Below are 21,985 nucleotides of genomic sequence, written 5' to 3' on the forward strand. Positions count from 1 at the left end.
CCTATTCCATACTCCCCCAAATTCCTCGTGTCCTCTCCTGAAACGACGCTCCTCTCCCACTTACATCCAGTCTCCCCATTCACGAGCACTGTGATTGGCTAGAGCGCTTCTGCCATGTCTTCAAGCAGCCAATGCACATTCACAAACATAATGAAACAGTTTCGAAATACTGGATTTACATTTAAATAACTTGAAATTAAATAAATATTCCTATCGCTGGACCATAAACATGCTCTAACATACATTATTAATTACATAAATAAATTAAATACACTTTATCAAGGAATAGCAACAAAAGGTAGGTCAGTAGCCTAATGTCTATGTGTTTTCTAAAACACAGTGAATGTTTAATCAATTTCTCTGTTAATAGTATATATCAGATATAAACAAAGGCATAGATGAAAGAGGAAGACGCCTGGTAGAATTTTGCACAGAGCACAACTTAATCATAGCTAACACTTGCTTCAAGAATCATAAAAGAAGGTTGTATACATGGATGAGGCCTGGAGATACTAGAAGGTTTCAGATGGGTTATATAATGCTAAGACAGAGATTTAGGAACCAGGTTTTAAATTGTAAGACACTTCCAGGGCAGATGTGGACTCTGACTACAATTTATTGGTTATGAACTGTGGATTAAAACTGAAGAAACTGCAAAAAGGTGGGAATTTAAGGAGATGGGATCTGGATAAACTGACTAAACCAGAGGTTGTACAGAGCTTCAGGGAGAGGATAAGGGAACAATTGACAGGAATGGGGGAAATAAATACAATAGAAGAAGAATGGGTAGCTCTGAGAGATCAATTAGGTAAAACGACAAGGGCTAGTAGAAATTCTTGGGTGACAGAAGAAATATTGAATTTAATTGACGAAAGGAGAAAATATAAAAATGCAGTAAATGAAGCAGGCAAAAAGGAATACAAACGTCTCAAAAATAAGATCGACAGGAAGTGCAAAATGGCTAAGCAGGGATGGCTAGAGGACAGATGTAAGGATGTAGAGGCTTATCTCACTAGGGGTAAGATAGATACTGCCTACAGGAAAATTAGAGAGACCTTTGGAGAAAAGAGAACCACTTGTATGAATATCAAGAGCTCATATGGAAACTCAGTTCTAAGCAAAGAACGGAAAACAGAAAGGTGGAAGGAGTATATAGAGGGTCTATACAAGGGCAATGCACTTGAGGGTAATATTATGGAAATGGAAAAGGATGTAGATGAAGATGAAATGGGAGATACGATACTGCGTGAAGAGTTTGACAGAGCACTGAAAGACCTGAGTCGAAACAAGGTCCCCGGACTAGACAACATTCCATTGGAACTACTGACGGCCTTGGGAGAGCCAGTCCAGACAAAACTCTACCATCTGGTGAGCAAGATGTATGAGACAGGCGAAATACCCTCAGACTTCAAGAAGGATATAATAATTCCAATCCCAAAGAAAGCAGGTGTTGACAGATGTGAAAATTACCGAACTATCAGTTTAATAAGTCACAGCTGCAAAATACTAACGCGATTTCTTTCCAGACGAATGGAAAAACTAGTAGAAGCCGACCTCGGAGAAGATCAGTTTGGATTCCGTAGAAATGTTCGAACACATGAGGCAATACTGACCCTATGACTTATCTTGGAAGCTAGATTAAGGAAAGGCAAACCTACGTTTCTAGCATTTGTAGATTTAGAGAAAGCTTTTGACAATGTTGACTGGAATACTCTCTTTCAGATTCTGAAGGTGGCAGGGGTAAAATCTGTACAGAAACCAGATGGCAGTTAGAAGAGTTGAGGGGCATGAAAGGGAAGCAGTGGTTGGGAGGGGAGTGAGACAGGGTTGTAGCCTATCCCCAATGTTATTCAATCTGTATATTGAGCAAGCATTGAAGGAAACAAAAGAAAAATTCGGAGTGGGTATTAAAATCCATGGAGAAGAAATAAAAACCATGAGGTTCGCCGATGACATTGTAATTCTGTCAGAGACAGCAAATGACTTGGAAGAGCAGTTGAACAGAATGGATAGTGTCTTGAAAGGAGGATATAAGATGAACATCAACAAAAGCAAAACGAGGATAATGAAATGTAGTCGAATTAAGTCGGGTATAGATTTAACTGTCAGGAAGTCCTTTCTGTAAGTATTTGTAGAGAGTGTAGCCATGCATGAAAGTGAAACATGGACAATGAATAGTTTAGATAATAAGAGAATATAAGCTTTCGAAATGTGGTGCTACAGAAGAAGGCTGAAGATTCGATTGGTAGATCAAATAACTAATGAGGATGTATTGAATAGGATTGGGGAGAGGAGAAGTTTGTGGCACAACTTGACTAGAAGAAGGGATCGATTGGTAGGACATGTTCTGAGTCATCAAAGGATCACCAATTTAGCATTGGAGAGCAACGTGGAGGGTAAAAATCGTAGAGGGAGACCAAGTGATGAATACACCAAGCAGCTTCAGAAGGATGTAGGTTGCAGTAGGTTCTGGGAGATGAAGCAGTTTGCACAGGATAGAGTAGCATGGAGAGCTGCATCAAACCATTCTCAGGACTGAAGACCACAACAACAACAACAACACATGAATAAATTATTTATAAGCATACTGCTACCGTTTTTTCGTGTAACTGTGGAGTACTTATGGCCTGAGATGATCGATAGTAATCGACCACTTTGACCTCCAATAACTCATGTACTATACAAGTTACGTGCCTGTAATTCATACCACTTAGGTTTACACTAATAGCTTTGTAAAGACACTTGGATCGAAGAAATTGGATGAAGTGTTTGGATTTTGGAAATTCGTTGCTGGGTGTTACTTGTATACTGTCAGATAGCAAACTTTAAACTAATAAAGATATTGAAAATCTGATTACACCATCAGAATCGTCGTGCAAATAATGGTAATGTACATGTTATTTTGAAGTGTCATCATACATTGGGCTACTATTAATTTCTATACGAATTGTGAAATGTCTGCTATTATGGTGTCACCAAGTCCGCCATATTTCGTACTCCCGGCAAGGACATCTCCTTAATCGACACAAAGCATCGTCCTCATGACAGCATCAACATGGAATTCCCAGCTATGCAATCGGGCTGGACCCCTCTTGCTTCTGCCAACGCCCGGCACCACGTGGTCGTCCTGCCGAGTGGTCTTCGCCCACCTAGCGACCCGTGCAACCATTCCAACTCCAAACGAAGAATGTTTTCAGGGAGCCACAGTTGGCCTGTTAACTAATAATGTGATGTTGCCATAACAGCTAGTGTGAATTGGCCTTCATATCAAATAAAGTATTATTATGACGTTAGCTATAATGCAGTTGCAATGTAAAACACGCCAAATATGAGCTTGTTAAATCCAATATGGCCTCAGCAAGGTGCTTCAGCCAAAGTATGTATTTGGATGGTGAGCAGCCACAGTTCCTCTCATAATGTATATGCAAATAAAGGCACATGCATTCATATTCGTCCTTGCAAGTGGTGGCCTTCGATTCGCAAACTGTTGCCCCATTTCTACACTGTCGTTTGGTAGGCGCTTATGTGTGACAGAACAGACTAGTGGATCAAGACGGCGTCCATTGAAGATGTACAAATCGTGACTTCCAGATGTAATGGCAAAAGCGTGTATACAAGAGATCTTTGTGCGAGGAATACAATGCAGTGATTGATGACATATGTTGGCCATATCATACTTTAATAAAAAAACATTGGCTGGAAAGTGTAAGTAAATTCGTGTATAAGTACAAGTGACAGTGATCAACTTGAATAATTTTAGTGTTTGCACCAAAATAAATAGAAAATACTTTGTGAAAAAGCTACAAAAGAAAAAAATATTAACACCCAGTGAGGCCATATAATCAAGCTACAAATGGATTTGAAATATTTACAGTCCTATGCGATTGCAAATGCATCGCAAAAGTGTGACGTTATATTAGGCCTTAAAAGTCCAATCGCGGGAAATGCAGCGAGAATGTGTTCCCAGTATCATAAAATAATCGTCATAGTGTCCTAGAGACATACAAAAGTGCAGACAAACTTGTGAAAACGAAATCACGAACAACAGTGCATCTAGAAGTATGACGAGAAAGATAGGAAAGAAATCTTTCGATATAAACATATACTCTGATAGTCATTGATGTAGCTACATGAAAATTTTACATGAAGGACATGATGTACAAGCTTGTAGTTATGTGAAGCCATGGGCATCTATTTTCGAAATCGCAAAAAACATAAAAGGTGGGACTCCATGAAATGCAAATGAATATATAGTAATAGTGGGGGGGGGGGGGGGGGGGGAGGGCGTCAAGGATGTTTACTGGAATGATTTATCTATTTATCTAGTGCTGTCCAAAACTTTAATGTAGTATTGGGCTCTAACAAGAGCAAAATAATGGTTTTCATTGGAAGACCACATAGGCATGAACTTATAAATGACTTGTGTATAAATGAAGGAATTATTAAGGTCAACAAAGAGTTAGAAAAAATCTCCAAAATTGATCCAAACACTCAGTTGTTACCTAGTGACTAGCTGCAGAGAGACAGTTTAACAAAGCATGATTTGCACCTAAAATGAGAGGGCAAGAGACTTCTATACAACTCTGGAAATGATGACTGTAGCCTGCAGAAGAAGAAATAATGTACCTAAAATACCAGAACTAACTGTCGCATGCCAGCTACAAACAATAGCACAGCAACCATCACGAACTGAGGCAGCACAACTATTAACAGCATAACCACCAACACGAACAATGCTAGAAGAGCCATGGCCAGTGAAAATGAAACCAGCATCAAATGATGCAAAACCATTACCATCAGAAGCAGTGGCAATAGCAGAAGAAGCAACATCATCATTCTAACCAAAAGCAGAATCAAAACCACCATCAGTGGCAGCAGCAGAACAAGTGTCACCAGTGGCAGCAGCATCCCCAGAATCGTTACTACAAGAAAAACAGGCAGCAAGGGAAGAAGCAACAGCAACAACAGAAAACACTGCATCACCAATAGTAGAAAGAACAGTAGCCACTCATCTCTTTAACAGGAGAGGTATTTCACCACCATTGCATGTGAGCGATTTTAGCAGAAACTGGTATGAAGAAAATACAGACGTAAGAAATCTACGAAAAGTTGTGCTTAGACAGATAAGCAAAAGTGGAAAAATTTACTTAATCCATTGGAATATAAGTGTTTTCAAGGAAGGTAGTGCCAAATTGAGGAAGTGAAAATCAGTCTCAATGAAAGCAACAATACCAAAGTTATATTTTTAAACGAACATTGGATAAATAGTTACTCTACAAAAACTGTTAATAAATTGGAACACTTCAGTGTAGCAAGCAGCTTTTGCAAAAGTGAGAGATCGATGGAAGCTTGTGCATACTTCTTGATACGTGCTTAACATATGAGACAAAGACATATTTTGATTACTCAAATGAGGAGTGCTCTTTTGAAAGCTGTTGAGTTGAACTAAAAGTAATGACAATTTACAGAATTCCAGGAAGTATAATAACTAATACTTTATTCTCCAAACTCCACCATCTTTTCGATAAACTTAAGAAGAAAGGAAGAAAAATATTATCTTAGCAGCTGACTTTAATGTAAATGTGATAAGTCATGACAATAACTCTAAACAGTTTACTGACTTAATTCATAACTCTAGTTTTAAACTTAACTTTTGTGTATTCACGTGAGAAAATGCCCATTTAGCTAATTTTATAGATAATATTTTAACAAATTACATACTTGTTAATGAAAACAAGAGCTGTTTGGCTGTGGAATTTCTGGCCATTCTGCTTTGTTTATTCAACTGCCTGGAACAAATAAACCAAATATTAAGAAATACTATATGAAAAGACACTTTTGTAAAACTTACTTCAACATGTTCTGTGATGAAATAGATGAAGTAAAATGGTCCATAGATAAGAGTGCGTCAAATTTGTAAAAAGGTTTCTATAGTTGTTCTGTGAATCATTCACACCTAGGAACTGGTACCGAAAAGTCAAAAGTAAACTACACTGGATTGTTTGAGGCTTAAAAATATCTAGTGCTACAAAATGAGAGCTGCATGAGAGCTGAAACACAATTAAAAAACTCTGACTTTATTAACTATGTGTGGCAGTGCAAAGTTGTATTTAAAAATGTTGTTAAAACTGCCACAAGAATATCAAAAGATAAATTAATTTTACAATATTACGATAAGTCTAAGGTAGTATGGTCTGTTATTAAAAACAAATTAAGTAAAACAGGTAGCCACCAGGAAACTTAAAAAATTAAACAAAACATCAATACTATTTTGAATCCTGTTTAGATGTCTCAATGCTTTAATAAATTTCTCACAAATGTTGTTAAATCCTATGTACAAGTGATTTTTTTATTAAATCAGTGAAAATTTATTTTGCCTTGACCACCATTAAGAGCCCCTTGTAACATTTACTAATGTCACAACCAGTGATGTAAAAATGCTATTTTGTCCTTTAAAAATGCTGCACAGTGGGATCAGTCATCCATCAATGTAATTAAATTTGTGTATAATAAAGAAGCACACCCTCATCTTTAATAATCAGTTATTTGAGCTGGTCAACTTCCCTGATGTACTTAAGTATGTAGAGATAAAACCACTTCACAAAATGGATCAAATGGGAAATTATCATCTTATCTCTACCCTCCTAGAGTTGTCCAAAGTATTTGAAAAAATTGCTGCAGACCAGATAACAAATTTTATTATGAAAAATAATGTTAGTCTCAAAAACAGTATGGTTTTTATGAACGGGAAAAAGCACCATGAACACAATTAATGAAGTCATCGTAAAACACAGCTCATCATTGGACAAAAGTAACAAACTGGTAGGTCTCTTCTGTGAACTTACAAAGGCATTTGATTTGGTGAGTCACTCCATGCTGCTTTGTAAACTAGACACATATGGCATCAGACAAAAGGCTCTGCATTGACTCAGATCTTCTCTGACAAAGAGGAAACAAAATATAATAATAAGACATAGTACCATAAATTATGCTTCTCAACAGGATATAAATTCACAAGAAGTCCTCAAAGCTCAATATTAGGGGCAATCTTGTTTCTCTTTTACACAAATAATTTACCTGTCAATAGCAATGCCCACCCAGTCATGTTTTCTGATGCTACTTCAGTACTTATTGGGAAAAAAACCATGAGAGATATTTTGGATGGAGTAATAAACACACTAAACAACCTAGGTACATGGTTTCAACAAAATAGCCTTAAATTTAACATTTCATAGACCATGTTTACACGAATTTTAAACCAAATAATCGAAAATAATTAACATCCATATTATGTATAAAAATCAAGTTATGAATATAGCTCAGCCCATCAAATTCTTGGGACTAATCTTGGGCAAAAATTTAAGCTTTCAAGCACACAAGAGTATTTAGCTACTAAACTAAACAGCCTTACTTTTTCAGTGCATATATTATGTGGTGTAACAGATATAAACAGCTGGGGAATACTGTACTACAGCTACTTTCAACCCATAATTAGACATGCTTTAATACTTGGGGGGATTCAAGCTATATGCCACAAATCCTGCCCCTCCAAGAACATCCTGTTGCCCATTATTCAAGAATCTAAAAACAGTTCTGATCACCACATTGTACATGTTTGTTATATCTTCATTTTACACAGTAAAACTGAGCTAACTAAAGAAACCCATTTCAAACGTATGCCAACATTAGACACATTAAAATTTCATGCTTCCAAAATATCACTTAAAAGCCTACCAACAGACACCCCAGCACATGGGAATGAACGTTTACAATAAACTCAAGAATAGTGATATACTGAGCATGGAGACAGGTTGATGAAGAGAAAGTTATATGCCATCCTAGTTGAAAAATGCTACTTCTCATTTGGGAATTTATGAATGATGAGATGATTATTCAAACAGAGTGATTATTTAATACCATAGTGTTGTTAATAGTATGATATGTATAAAACAATGTACTGGTACATTATACAATATAAATAGAAGAAACAAGGCTTAATTAAACGTTGAGATACTATCCCTTTAAAGAACTATTATGTAGTATAATACCACTTTGCACTTCTTCGTTTTTGGTCCAGAAAACTCATTGATTAATTCCTTGAAGTCAAGTTTAACAGCTGTGCACTATCCTATTGATAAGATGTTAAAGTAACACTCCTCTTTCACCCAAGATACTATAGTCCCTGGCAAAGCTATTTTGATGATTGTACATGTGCATCCACAGAAATTTTCCCAAAGAGGAGAGAGCAAGGCTGTAAAATTTCCAGTTCTCATGTAAACTAGCTGAAAGAGGTCTGATTCTCATGGTTTTTATTCCGTTTGTTTTCTGCAAACATTCTAGATTACAGAAGAACATAATAAAAATGAATGTTCAAATAATCGTAAATATGTAGAATGGGACACTAAAAAGTACTCTTGAATACTCAGAAATACTGTCCATGACTCTTAAATCCACCAAAGTATTCAAACAGTACCCTAATTTGAAACAAAGTACTCTGACAATCACTTCTTTATAGGACACTGAGAACTTTCCAGGACATTCGAGATTATTAAAAAGAAATCAGAGACTTTCTAGAATCTAGAAAATTCGAGTGTATTTCAGGATATCTGACAACATTCGTTAACATTAAAAAATATCGGTTAGAGCTTGAGAACATAGATATGCCTTGACCTTTTTCTCTTGAAATATGCATTGCTGTGGAAGAGATGGAAGATTTTCTGGTGCTGGTGTAATTTCGAGAAACACAACAGCTGCTACATAACCTCTATAGTCTATAGTACCCAACAGGGAAAAGCAAAGGTAGCATACACACACACACACACACACACACACACACACACACACTCACACACACACACACACACACACACACACACACACACACACATATATATATATATATATGTATATATATATATATATATATGTGTGTGTGTGTGTGTGTGTGTGTGTCTAACGCAGTTGTTAGATCAGATGCCGCTGCTACGATGGCAGTTACTCGAGATTTAAGTAAGTTTGAACGTGGTGATATAGTCAGCGCACGAGGTACGAGACACAACATCTCTGATGCACTTTTGAAGTGGAGATTTTTCTATACGACCATTTCACAAGTGTACTATGAATATCGGAAATCCAGTAAAACATCAAATCTCTGACATCGCTGCAGCTGGAAAAAGATCCTGCAAGAAAGGGGCCAACGATGACTGAAGAGAATCGTTCAAAGTGAGAGAAGTACAACCCTTCCTCAAATTGATGCACATTTCAGTAATGGGTCATCAACAAGTGTCAGCATATGAACCATTCAACGAAACATCATCGTATGGGCTTTTGGGGCCAATGACCCACTTGTGTTCCCTTGATGACTGCGTGATACAAAGTTTTACGCCTCACCTGGGCCTGTCAACACTGACATTGGACTGTTGATGACTGAAAACGTTGCCTAGTCGGACGAGTCTAGTTTCAAATCGCATCAAGCGGATGGATGTATACAGGTATGGAAACAACCTCATGACTCCATAGACCCTGCATGTCAATAGGGGACTGGTGGAGTCTCTGTAATGGTGTGGGGTGTGTGTGTAGCTGGAGTGATATGGGATCTCTGATATGTCTAGATACGAGTCTGACAGGTGACATGTATGTAAACATCCTTTCTGATCACCTGCATCCATTCGTATCCACTGTGGATGCAGAGGGACTTGGCCACTTCCAGCAGGCCAATGCGACATCCCACACGTCCAGAATTGCTACAGAGTGGTTCCAGGAACACTCTTCTGAGTTTAAACACTTCCGGTGGCCACCAAACTCCCTAGACTTGAATATTATTGAGCCTGTCTGGGATGCCTTGCAATGTGCTGTTCAGAAGAGAACTCCATCTGCTCATACTCTTACAGATTTATAGACAGCCCTGCAAGATTCATAGTGTCAGTTCCTTCCAGCACTACTTCAGACATTAGTTGAGTCCAGGCCATGTCATATTGCAGCACTTCTGCGTGCTTGTGGGAGCCCTACATGATATTAAGCAGTGTACCAGTTTCTTTGGCTCTTCAATGTATATATCCAAAAAAATCAAGATTTAAATACAGTTACACTCCTGGAAAATGAAATAAGAACACCGTGAATTCATTGTCCCAGGAAGGGGAAACTTTATTGACACATTCCTGGGGTCAGATACATCACATGATCACACTGATAGAACCACAGGCACATAGACACAGGCAACAGAGCATGCACAATGTCGGCACTAGTACAGTGTATATCCACCTTTCGCAGCAATGCAGGCTGCTATTCTCCCATGGAGACGATCGTAGAGATGCTGGATGTAGTCCTGTGGAACGGCTTGCCATGCCATTTCCACCTGGCGCCTCAGTTGGACCAGCGTTCGTGCTGGACGTTCAGACCGCGTCAGACGACGCTTCATCCAGTCCCAAACATGCTCAATGGGGGACAGATCTGGAGATCTTGCTGGCCAGGGTAGTTGACTTACACCTTCTAGAGCACGTTGGGTGGCACGGGATACATGCGGACGTGCATTGTCCTGTTGGAACAGCAAGTTCCCTTGCCGGTCTAGGAATGGTAGAACGATGGGCTCGATGACGGTTTGGTTGTACTGTGCACTATTCAGTGTCCCCTCTACGATCACCAGAGGTGGACGGCCAGTGTAGGAGATCGCTCCCCACACCATGATGCCGGGTGTTGGCCCTGTGTGCCTCGGTCGTATGCAGTCCTGATTGTGGCGCATACCTGCACGGTGCCAAACACGCATACGACCATCATTGGCACCAAGGCAGAAGCGACTCTCATCGCTGAAGACGACACGTCTCCATTCGTCCCTCCATTCACGCCTGTCGCGACACTGCTGACGGCGGCGGTGCACAAATGCTGCGCAGCTAGCGCCATTCGACGGCCAACACCGCGGTTCCTGGTGTGTCCGCTGTGCCGTACATGTGATCATTGCTTGTACAGCCCTCTCGCAGTGTCTGGAGCAAGTGTGGTGGGTCTGACACACCGGTGTCAATGTGTTCTTTTTTCCGTTTCCAGGAGTGTATTATAAAGCTAATACCAATCGTCATATTCTCAATACAATTGTATTTAATAAGGTGGAAGAAAACTTTGCTTTATATTAACTATACTTCATACTTAATAAACTTATTCTCTTGAAATACTCACTTATGAACAACATTTGTTATGTTGTTATTGGGTGAAAACCACATATAGCTGACTGTGATAAAAATCATGATTTTTATCAAATTAGTGTCACAAAATCTTAAGTTTTGTCTTTGTGCCTTATTTATAGCAACACTAAATGCTAACCTTACTGGTAATAGCAGTCTTTTGAATTGAAATGACGGTTCAGTACATATGAGCGAAATCCCCACAGTAAATTCTATTTTTCCTTTGCCTTTTATTGATATTACTTTTGGTTCAATTATTTTATTTGAATTTTTAATTAATATTGTCAACTACTTTATTTCTTACTAATAAAATGGCTTCTTCAAATAACCAACTTGAGTAATTTTGGATAATGTTCGAAAAATTTATCTGTTAATTTAGTTGGGCTATTGACAGTCTAACATAAATCATTTGGAAGTTCAATTTGTCCATTATACAATAAATTGGGTGACTGCCTTCATTAATTGGCAAGAGTTTTTCAACAAAACGATTCACTTCTTCATCATTGGAAAGTTGAGCTCCCATATTGACTCTTGATTTATTTTCTTCACACAAGACCACAGAAATGGTTTCTTCAGACTTGCATTGATTCATCTGCTGAAGTTGATTTTGAAATAAGTGGAAGCATTTGGTGAAAATGTTCAGAATGTCTAACTAGTGCACCGCCCATTAATTCCATATTGCCTCGGCGATTTAGAACATTCATGAATCTTGGGTTAGATAGAGCAGCAATCAGTTGTAGAATTAATTCTACGACCGATTGCTGCTCTATTTAACCCAATATAACCACAGTTGTTGCATGCACCCAGCCCATGGAGGGCAACCTGATTCATGAATCTTCTGGTAGATTCTAAGAAACATTCTGGCCAGTCTCTGCCACTTCAACACTCGATTCCAAGCTGTTGCATGTTTCATAAGCAGTCTGTTGGTGTGATGCCCTCTTTTCACACCCACATCTTCATACACAAATTCTACAGTTTCAAACAAAACCTTTTTAATGGGTGGAGGGCTACCATGCCATATAACCCCATGGACCTGAAAAATTCGTCTGCTAAGTTTTGGTGGGATGCACAGGACACCACACTTACTTTTATTGTACATATGGATGAAATGTCTGAAATGTATTTATAGTTGCAAATACAAACAACCGTCAGATTTAAATGGGATGACGACAATGATAATCTGTGCCATGACACCAATCCGAATTTCCTACTTTACACCTGTGGTCATTATAAGCACTTTAGCTACAAGTGGACGACACATGCCCAGATCCAAAATTCCATGTATTGTCATTCCCTAATACAACGTGTACTTGTACACAGATTATGTAATTCCTGTACATTTAAGGACCCTCCACCAGACCCAAACTTCCACATGTCAACGTTCCTGCATCATACCCTGCATACACATTCAAAGAAACATTGCATCGCTCTTCTTAACAATCCAGGCACTACAGCATCGTATATATTGATGAGATGGTGATTTTCGAGACACTCCATGCCATAAGAACTAAATTTTCTATTTGACAAAAAATTGTTATATCCAACAAAATTGATGGTTATCCGTTCCATATATCAATACAAGCTCTGTACTCTAGATTCCAGTGGGCAAATGTCACCTCTTGTCCCCCCTTCCTGACTTCTATGTGTTTAGATAAACCTCTTAGCGCATACTTTGAAGAACCTTCAAAATAGCCAAATGGAAATCTGTTTAAATGTTCTGAAGCTACTCTTTTACCTAGAAATTGAAAGCAGCTGTTACTTTAATTAATTATGCTGTATCAATATCTCTGCGACATTTGGCAACCATATAAGCTTCGCATTTTTCAAGATAAGACACAGAGCATTCATTTAAGGCGTTTCCTCATAGGAAATTAAAATCAATTGATATGCTTTATAAATATGAGTTCTGTTTTCCATTGCACATATTATTGTGTTAAATACATTACATTGCTCTGTTGCGAAAAGTTTCACTCCAGTTCTCAGTTGGCGAAAATCAGATGCCTTCAGTCAAACATTGTAGCATATTTGCTTCAGCTTTCCATTGTTTCATATGCTACAATTCTGTGGCGAAGATACTGCAAGAGCTCAACTATTAAAAATGAGCGGTTTGTGGTGACAACAGCTGTGGGAAATAAGTGTAGTGTTGTCACATAATCCATGCCACCACTACATGCCTGTTCAGTAGAAGTCATTTGTTCTGGATGAATTGACATCCTAGAAATGACACTGTGATGACAGGCCCCAGCTGATGGAAGTAGACATTCTTCTAGGCAAAAGAAAGGAACACAATGGAACAGGAGAAAACCATACCTATGTTGGTTGATTTTTAAACAGCATTTTTTTAACTAGTGAGATTTTACGCCCCCTCTGGGCCTGCGACCTTGGCAGGAGTCTGTCTCGCCATGGCTTCAGTAAATCCCCATTGACCATTGTTGCACTACGTGCTCTCAAACTGAAGAAGAAAACAAGGTCTACACATCATTCACGAAGGTCCCTGGAATGGTGACATGTGAATATTCTCCAGGATCTACAGTGGGAACAAGAGGATTCGCACAATTACTTAGCTGTGGAAAAAGAAAGGTAAGTTAAATTGTTAACACCTGTCGCCCCAGAAACAGAAAAAGAAGAGAGTTGCATGAGAGCAGTTGTCAGCTCACACAAGAGACTTGATACAACATTAGGGATTTTAGCGACTGGCAGTAGCTATAAGAATCTTGAATTTACAACTATAATTTCGAAATAAACTATGAGCAGCTGTACTACTACATTTTATCCATCAGAACTTGGACACACAGAATGCTCATACAATAACTATGTAAAAGATTCATCTGTGCAGTTAATTTGACTTTACTCCCTTATTTTGCTATATCGATTGTAAGCAACATGTCTACAAGATATATGTAAACGCTGGACTAATTTAGTACATCCACTATTTTTGTTCTGCTGATGTTTTGAGTGATGTTGTTAGAGTAGACATTCATGTTTTATCTTGGTAAGATACTGCAGCCATTCTGCTTTGCTCTAGTAAAGATTCCTATGAAAATCTTATATAAGTTTTCTTAATATAGTACAATGTCAAAAACTGTTCTGGCTTTCAATCGTATTTTAAGTTTCTTCATTTCTCTGTTATTTTAATGCCTCTTCATTGCTCTGTGATTTTAATTCATGTGAGACAGTTGGAACACAGGAGTCGACAGGACATTGTTAGTGGACATTAATGACCGAACACTCATCATGTTCTGTCATTGCTTTGGTTCTGTATTGTGCAGCACATCCCTCAGATATCTGTACTGATCATTCTTTGTATCTTGTGGAATTTTTCTTGTAATCCATACAATGGATGATTCAGTCTTTGGTACTCTATCAATGATGTTGTCGTAATGCCTGCACCAGTCAGACACAGCCCCCCACAATTAATTGAATTTGATGGTGGTTTTATTATCTTATGCATTACACTTCCCACTGAATTCGGCATGTAGTATTGACTGATTTTCTTTTTTTGTGCTAAATTATACATATTGTGGACACCAATAACCATGCAACCACCAACTGGTGACGTTCAACCTGATTACAAATTATTTTCCATTGTGTCAAATTTCAGGGATTTCAGTTTTAAAATCTGTTTACTGGGTAGTGATGCATGACCCCATCGCACCTCAGAACCCTGTGAAGCTATATACGACATTCTGAAAAAGGAGTATTTAAAAGTAAATAAGTAAAATATATGAATATTTCAACTTTTGAAAGAAAACCCTGTGAAGCTATTTACAACATTCTGAAAAAGGAGTATTTAAAAGCAAATAAGTAAAATATATGAATGTTTCAACTTTTGAAAGAAAATAGTTAAATTAAAATATATGGAGATAGACAAATAATTATTGTATCAACACCTCACAATGTTCAGTAAAAATTTTAAATAACAATTAACTGTTCGCGAAATTAAACTAAAGAGATTAATAAAATATGCAGAGAATATTTTATAGCTAGGTTAGGATTTGCACAATTTTAGGCATGAGCCTCAAAATTACATAGGTACTTAGATAACCTTGAGGAATTATCTATAACTATTGTATTACTATTTGAACTAGTAATAAGTTGAACTGGATGATTGCAATGTGGATTACCCAGTGTGCTATTTGGAAGACTTGCCTGACGATTACAGAGAAAATTCTGTTACATTAACCTCTGTGTCCCACAAGAATCAGTACAATTAACAACTTTAAAGTCCTTTGTTAACACTTTCAGTGCAGCTTAAAAAATAATATCATTTATGTTCATCCAGATATTTGTTGATACCCTTTACGATCACATAATTTTGCGCTATATTTTTCCCAAAAGCATAAAATTCATCATCAGGACGAATGGACTTCGATTTCTCATCAACTAGTCTCAGTACGTCTGTAGCTGCATCATTGCATTTAAACCGGTTTCTCTTCCTCTTGATGGAAGACTGGTCACTTGACAGTGGTGTATCACAGTTTGATACAGTTTTTCTTGTAGTTTCCACACTTCTTTCTTGTGTTGTTAGATATAATTGGAATACAACCTCTGTTTACAATTCCTCATCATTTACCAGTTCTTGTTCACCTTTCTCCTAAATAAGGTAAAACTAATCAATTTATTTTTATGTATGACATAAAACGTGTTTAACTTTCACTATTGTTTGACTCATCCATTTCTAATGCAATCTTCCTGTAAACATTCACTGCAGTTAGTAATGTTGTCTTTCAATCTAACTCACACTGTACACTTTCCAACTAGGATCACTTAATCCTCAAGGACGACCATTGATAACATTTTCATAGACAAATCAAAGGAACAAAATCATATCATAAAACCTGTTATAAATGGACTATCAGATCATGACATGCAGATCCTTGTTTTAGATATAAATTCTAAGCAGATTATCAAGACTGCTAAATCTGAGTACAGGAGAGTAGTCAATGAAACAAAAATTGAGTGTTTTAGAAAACTGCTCAAAGATATGAACTGGAATGACGTTTATAGTGCTCATGATATGAATGAAAAATATAACACATTCATGAACAATGTCAGTACTATGTTTGAAAACTGTTTTCTCTCTAAAAGTTACTCAAATTAAACAGAAGTCTATAATAAAACCATGGATTACACAAGGAATAAAGATTTCCTGCAAGACAAAAAGGAAAATGTATCTGTCAACCAAGAATAGCACCAATGCTGATGATTTAGCTAAATACAAGGAATACTGTGAAATATTTAAAAAAAGTAATTCAGACATGTAAACAAATGCACTACAAGAAGAAGATGGCAATTTCAGGGAACAAAATAAAAACAATATGGGATATAGTGAAAGAGGAGACTGATAGAACCAGAAAGGAACAGGAGCACATAGCACTAAGTGTAGATGACACATTAGTAACTGATGGGCATAGTGTGGCAAATCTATTTAACAAGTACTTTACATCTGTTACTGATAGAATGGGACTTTCAGGATCAGTAAATAGTTCCCTTGAATATCTGAAACTAGCCTTTACAAATAGCTTCAGGTACATGAATATGTCACTCACTTCACCAAAATAAATAACTTGCATAATAATAAAAACAAAGCATTCGAGTGGTTATGATGAAATATCAACAAAGTTAATTAAGGCATGTTCTTGTGAGTTTAGTACAATTCTAAGTTACTTGTGTAACCAGTCAGTTATAACTGGGACCTTTCCTGACTGGCTAAAATATGCAGATGTTAAGCTTCTATTCAAGAAAGGGGATAAAGAGATACTATCAAACTACAGACCGATTTCGCTTTTGCCAGAATTCTCAAAAATTTTAGAAAAAGTAATGTACAGGCAGCTGCTCAACCATCTGACTACAAATAACATACTATCAAGAAAACAATTTGGATTTCTGAAGGATGCTGATATAGAGAAGGCTATTTACACCTACATTGAAAATGTACTTAATTCATTAAATAACAAATTACAAGCAGCAGATATTTTTTGTGATTTGTCAAAGGCATTCGATTGTGAGAATCACAACATCCTTTTAAATAAATTAGAATTCTGTGGTGGCACGGGCAGTGCTGCAAAATGGTTCAAGTCATACCTCACTAATAGGAAACAAAGGGTGTCAGTGCAAGGGACTAGTGAATTAAGTCATCAGTCATCATCAGAAAGGAAAGAAATTACATGTGGTGTCCCACAAGGATCCATCTTAGGCCTATTGCTTTTTCTTGTGTACATTAATGATCTCTCATCAGTTACACTGCCAGAAGCACAGTTCGTATTGTTTGCAGATGATACAAGTATTGCAATAAATAGTATGTCGAGTGTAGTTCTAGAAAAATCTGCTAATGATATTTTCATGGATATTAATAAATGGTTTAAAGCCAACTCACTGACATTAAACTTCGAAAAGACTCACTATATGCAATTCAGAACCTGTAAGAAGTTTCCACCCAGCATATGGATAAAGTACGAAGAAGAGGAGATAGAAGAGGTTGACAGTCTTAAATTCCTGGGATTACAACTTGATAATAAATTCAGTTGGGAGGAGCACACCACAGAACTGCAGAAACGCCTTAACAAATCTGTATATGCAATTAGAGTGTTAGCAGACATAGGTGGCATAAAAATGAAAAAGCTTGCATACTTTGCCTACTTTCATTCCATAATGTCATATGGTATAATATTTTGGGGTAACTCCTCAAGTCAAACAAAAGTTTTCAGAGCCCAAATGCGTGTAATAAGTATTATTTGTGGAGTAAAATCACAGATGTCCTGTAGATACCTATTCAAAGAACTGCGTATACTAACTACTGCATCCCAGTATATTTACTCTTTAGTGAAATTTGTCCTAAATAATATATCTCTCTTTCCAACAAACAGCTCAGTTCATACATACAATACTAGGAACAAAAATGATCTGCATAAGGACTTATAAGCACTTACTTTAGTTCAAAAACGGGTCCACTACTCAGGAACGCTCATCTTCAATAATTTGCCAGTAAACAAAAAAATTTAGTTACAAATAAATATCAATTTAAAAGGAGCCTGAAAGACTTACTAGTGGCCAACTCCTTCTAGACCATTGACGAATTTTTAATAGAAACAAATGATGTATTGTATATATTCAAACTATTAGTATTGTTATTTCAGCTTAAAAAAATTGACATGTTCCACACTCACTAGGATCTCGTTAGCATGGATCTATGGAATGAAAAACTAATCTAATCTAATCTACACAGTACATTATTTTCTTTTTCTAAAAATACCATAGAACCTCACTACTTTATAATGTTAAAAAAAGTGCATGTAATAACTCAGATTGTTTAAATTAGTAGGAGGGATGCAATAAAGTATGGTCGTTGGCCACTAAAATTGAAAGTGATTCTTATCACTTACACCTTTTCAGAATCTTCTATGTTTGACTTAGATCTTCTTGGGTGTTGGTCCTTGACATTCAAGAAGGCAAGTAAATCAGAGTGCCACAAAGAAGGTTTTTAACTTTCTTGCGTTTCCAGTGCATATTTCATGGACGCTTTATTTTCTCGCTTTCTTTGAGGCAAATCGTTTGAAACAAGTTAATCTTTTTGGTGACCAACTTTTTTGTTTCTTCAGGATCCACTTTCTTGTATTTAATAATTAAATTGAGATATTTCCGGTTTTTATTGTCTGTGTTGCTGTAATTAAAAGGCGTTTTTCCACTCATACTACTTCTGGACATGTGGCATGCGGCACTCAGTCTAGAGGATATTAGTATTTCAACTTAAGCCACTTGCTGCGACATGTATTTACCAAGTAACAATCATGAATGTCACATGTTAGGCCATGCCAGTGTTAATGTCAATAAGGACAAATAAGAGTGATTTAAAAGTGTGAACAGCTGTATGAACTCCATGAAAAATTCGGAGTACAATATCGTAAGTCTCTCTATTTCTTTCACCATCACACACACTGAAAAAACTGAATATCAAAGAAATGTCTTCTGAAGAACCAGAGACAGAAGCCAACAGGCAATTTATCAAGTAGCTACGAGGGCTTAACAATTTTACACTAACAAAAAAGTTGGAACTCTAGCCTCACCGAGAGAAGACCTGCAATGGAGTTAAGTTTGAGCGAATGACTTGCATCTAAAGTCACAAACGTGTTGGTATTCTTGCGTGCACACAAAACTCCAACCCATAACTTTTTTACTACTTGTCAAACTTCATTCAGTTCATGCAAGACTGCAGAACTTCTGTCCACACGTAACGTTTCACTTTAAAAGTCTGTCGTGGTCAAGCAAGACTGACGACAATACGTTACCTGTAGACCAGGCTTAACGATAAGGCTTTCATTGTTGAACGTGAACAGACCATGTAAGTGACAACTGTGTGTAAATGTGAACAAGCGCACCGATAAGACATAAACCATGTCAGCGAAACACTATGTTTGGTAGGAGTTTTTTCTTTAATATGCTACTTGTACGAATCGACACAACAACAGCCGTGGACCGACAGAAGGCTTCTTCTCATAGGCAAAAGACAAGGGAACACGAGTGTTCGACCTTGCTTCTTCTTTTTCGGTCAATTTTTGTGCTCCCTCTGTGCACACGTCTTTGGCAGGGGTCTATCTCATCACCTCATCGTTACAGTCCTGCAGTGAATACCTTCTGTTTTAAATTTATGCCATGTGTGTCGTGTACGCCTTTACCGTTCTGTATTTCGCAAAAACCTCTTGAATTCTTCAGTTTTTTATCATTTATTATCCTGTTAGTTCTCTGTTTCTTGTTTGTCGTCTCGATGCATGTTTAAAAGTGCTATCTAATGCATGGTATGTGGTCCCCACAATTGTGATGGAAATTTTTTGGATGAGGTTAGATTATATGTCATGGTATATGACCCAAAAGTTGTCCTAGCATAGGTTCGCTTAAAAAGTTGTAAAATAAAATTTCCAGTTAATAATTATCTCATTTTGTCCGAGAGTACAAAATTCTGATGATGCATCAGATTATTTCATAAATAACTAAGAATTACCATATTGAGACATGAACTTGTTACTATTTCTACCGGTATTAATTTCTACTCTTGCCGACAGAATATTTCGTCTGCAAAAATTTCACCATGAAAAATTACATTTATAGATAGTATAGTATATGAAGCTCAGCTGATCAACTTGTGTGTGTGTGTGTGTGTGTACGCGCGTGTGTGTGTCCACTTGCTATCTCAGTGTTTTCATCTTTGCAAGCAATTAGCATTGAGTTGTGGTGGGCTTTCGGTGGAAGTGTGTGTGGACGGTATTGATGTGATTTTTTTTTTTTTTGTTGCAATAACAGTGAGTTGAAAGTGTCTACTGCTTGTGAATCGTTTGCATTACTAGTTTATCTATGGCAGACGATGACTGGAAGAAAAGAGTCGGGATAAATATTAATTTTAGTCCAGATAGCTCAGAAGATGAAGGGTATGTTGGTTTTGTTTCTTTAAATTTGTTGACATTAGATGTTGTCATCGTTATGCAATGTGTTTATAGTGATGCCGTTGAGACAAATGAAAGGAGTAATATGATAAGGGTTTGTTGGGGCATCTGTTGCATAGGGACATGTGCAGTATGTAAAATTTACCGGCAGTCATACATTAAATAAATGTGTCTGTCATCGTTGTTTACTCAATGTTAACACTTTTAGCAGGACGTTTACTGAAGGAGAAAAAGACGATCAGTATCCCGAACAATCCCCATCTGTCAATATAGAAAGTTACGAAGGGAGCTTTGACGCTTTCGGTAATCAAGAGGACGACATATTAAATGATTACGATCAATATTCAACCACACCGCCTCGGACACGGATATCAAGAAGACTGAAAGAAAGAAAACAACGAGTGAGAGAAGAAGCATGGTTTGTACAATTACTTTCCAAATTTAGTAAATATCAAACGTCAATACATTTAGAAACTTGTGTCTTCAAGTCATGTTTTGTATTTCTGAAATGTGTTTGTATATAGTCACCCAACAAGCTTTCTGAACATACATGGGGTGGTTTCGTGTTGGTTATGAACAAAAAGAATGTAAAATAGAATAACAGCCCTTGCTCTTATACGTGGCGACATTTTGATCATTACAAAGTGTGTTGCTGGAACGTGTTTTGGTTAGTTTTCGCCAGTCAGGTCTACGTCTACATGACTGTTACACTTCTGTAACGTTTTAGACAAATAATTGATTGCCTTTCTGTGTGGTTGCAACAAAATTATCAGTTACCAAACATTCTTGTGTCACAGGTGCTACAACTTGTATTGTATTTCGGGTAAAAGATTAACAAAGTATATGGTGCCTTAAGAAGTCTTATTTTGAAGTCTTACATTAGTGCTTCACAAATGTATACATATTAATACTGTTGCTCCTATTATTTGTTACAATAGATTATTTGTCATGATGACAATGCATTTTTAGCACACAAAATATCAGTTTCACTCACGAATTTACTGAATTTGTTATAGGCCTAACACATTGGTCTTGATGTACTGTTTGTCAGAGCACAACTTGCATGTTATATGTAGCCTTATCCATAGCACAATTTCCACTCAGCAGTGGAGTGAGCATTTACATCAAACATCCTGGCAGATTAAAATTGTGTGCAGACCATGGTTAAGATCTTGGTTGGACCTTTGCCTTTCAAAGGCAACTGCTCTACCAGCTGAGCTACCCAATTGCTAATGATCTTTTTTCATAGCTTTACTTGCTCCAGTACATCATCTCCTGGAAGTTTCACAATAGAAACTGTGAAGTTTGGAAGGTTGGCAACTAGTTACTGGCAGAAGTAAAGCTGTGAGGATGGGTCATGAGATGCACTCAGGTAGCTCA

At 37.2% G+C, this 21,985-nt stretch overlaps 1 protein-coding gene across 2 annotated transcripts in view; it reads left to right on the forward strand.

The window, feature by feature from the left end:
• Positions 1–20,314: 20,314 nt before the first annotated feature.
• Positions 20,315–21,985, forward strand: part of LOC126278658 (mitogen-activated protein kinase kinase kinase 4) — a 184,663-nt gene continuing 182,992 nt past the window's right edge. Inside the window, exons 1-2 of one of the 2 annotated variants that reach the window (XM_049978889.1) lie at positions 20,315–20,590; positions 20,817–21,023. In XM_049978889.1, coding sequence (XP_049834846.1) covers positions 20,517–20,590; positions 20,817–21,023 — 281 coding nt within the window. In that variant the 5' untranslated portion in view covers positions 20,315–20,516. Of the gene's footprint in view, positions 20,591–20,813; positions 21,024–21,985 lie in introns of both variants that reach the window. The other variant, XM_049978878.1, reaches the window with a different exon arrangement.

This window comes from Schistocerca gregaria, chromosome 1, assembly GCF_023897955.1.
Source record: "Schistocerca gregaria isolate iqSchGreg1 chromosome 1, iqSchGreg1.2, whole genome shotgun sequence".
NCBI classification, from domain to species: domain Eukaryota; kingdom Metazoa; phylum Arthropoda; class Insecta; order Orthoptera; family Acrididae; genus Schistocerca; species Schistocerca gregaria.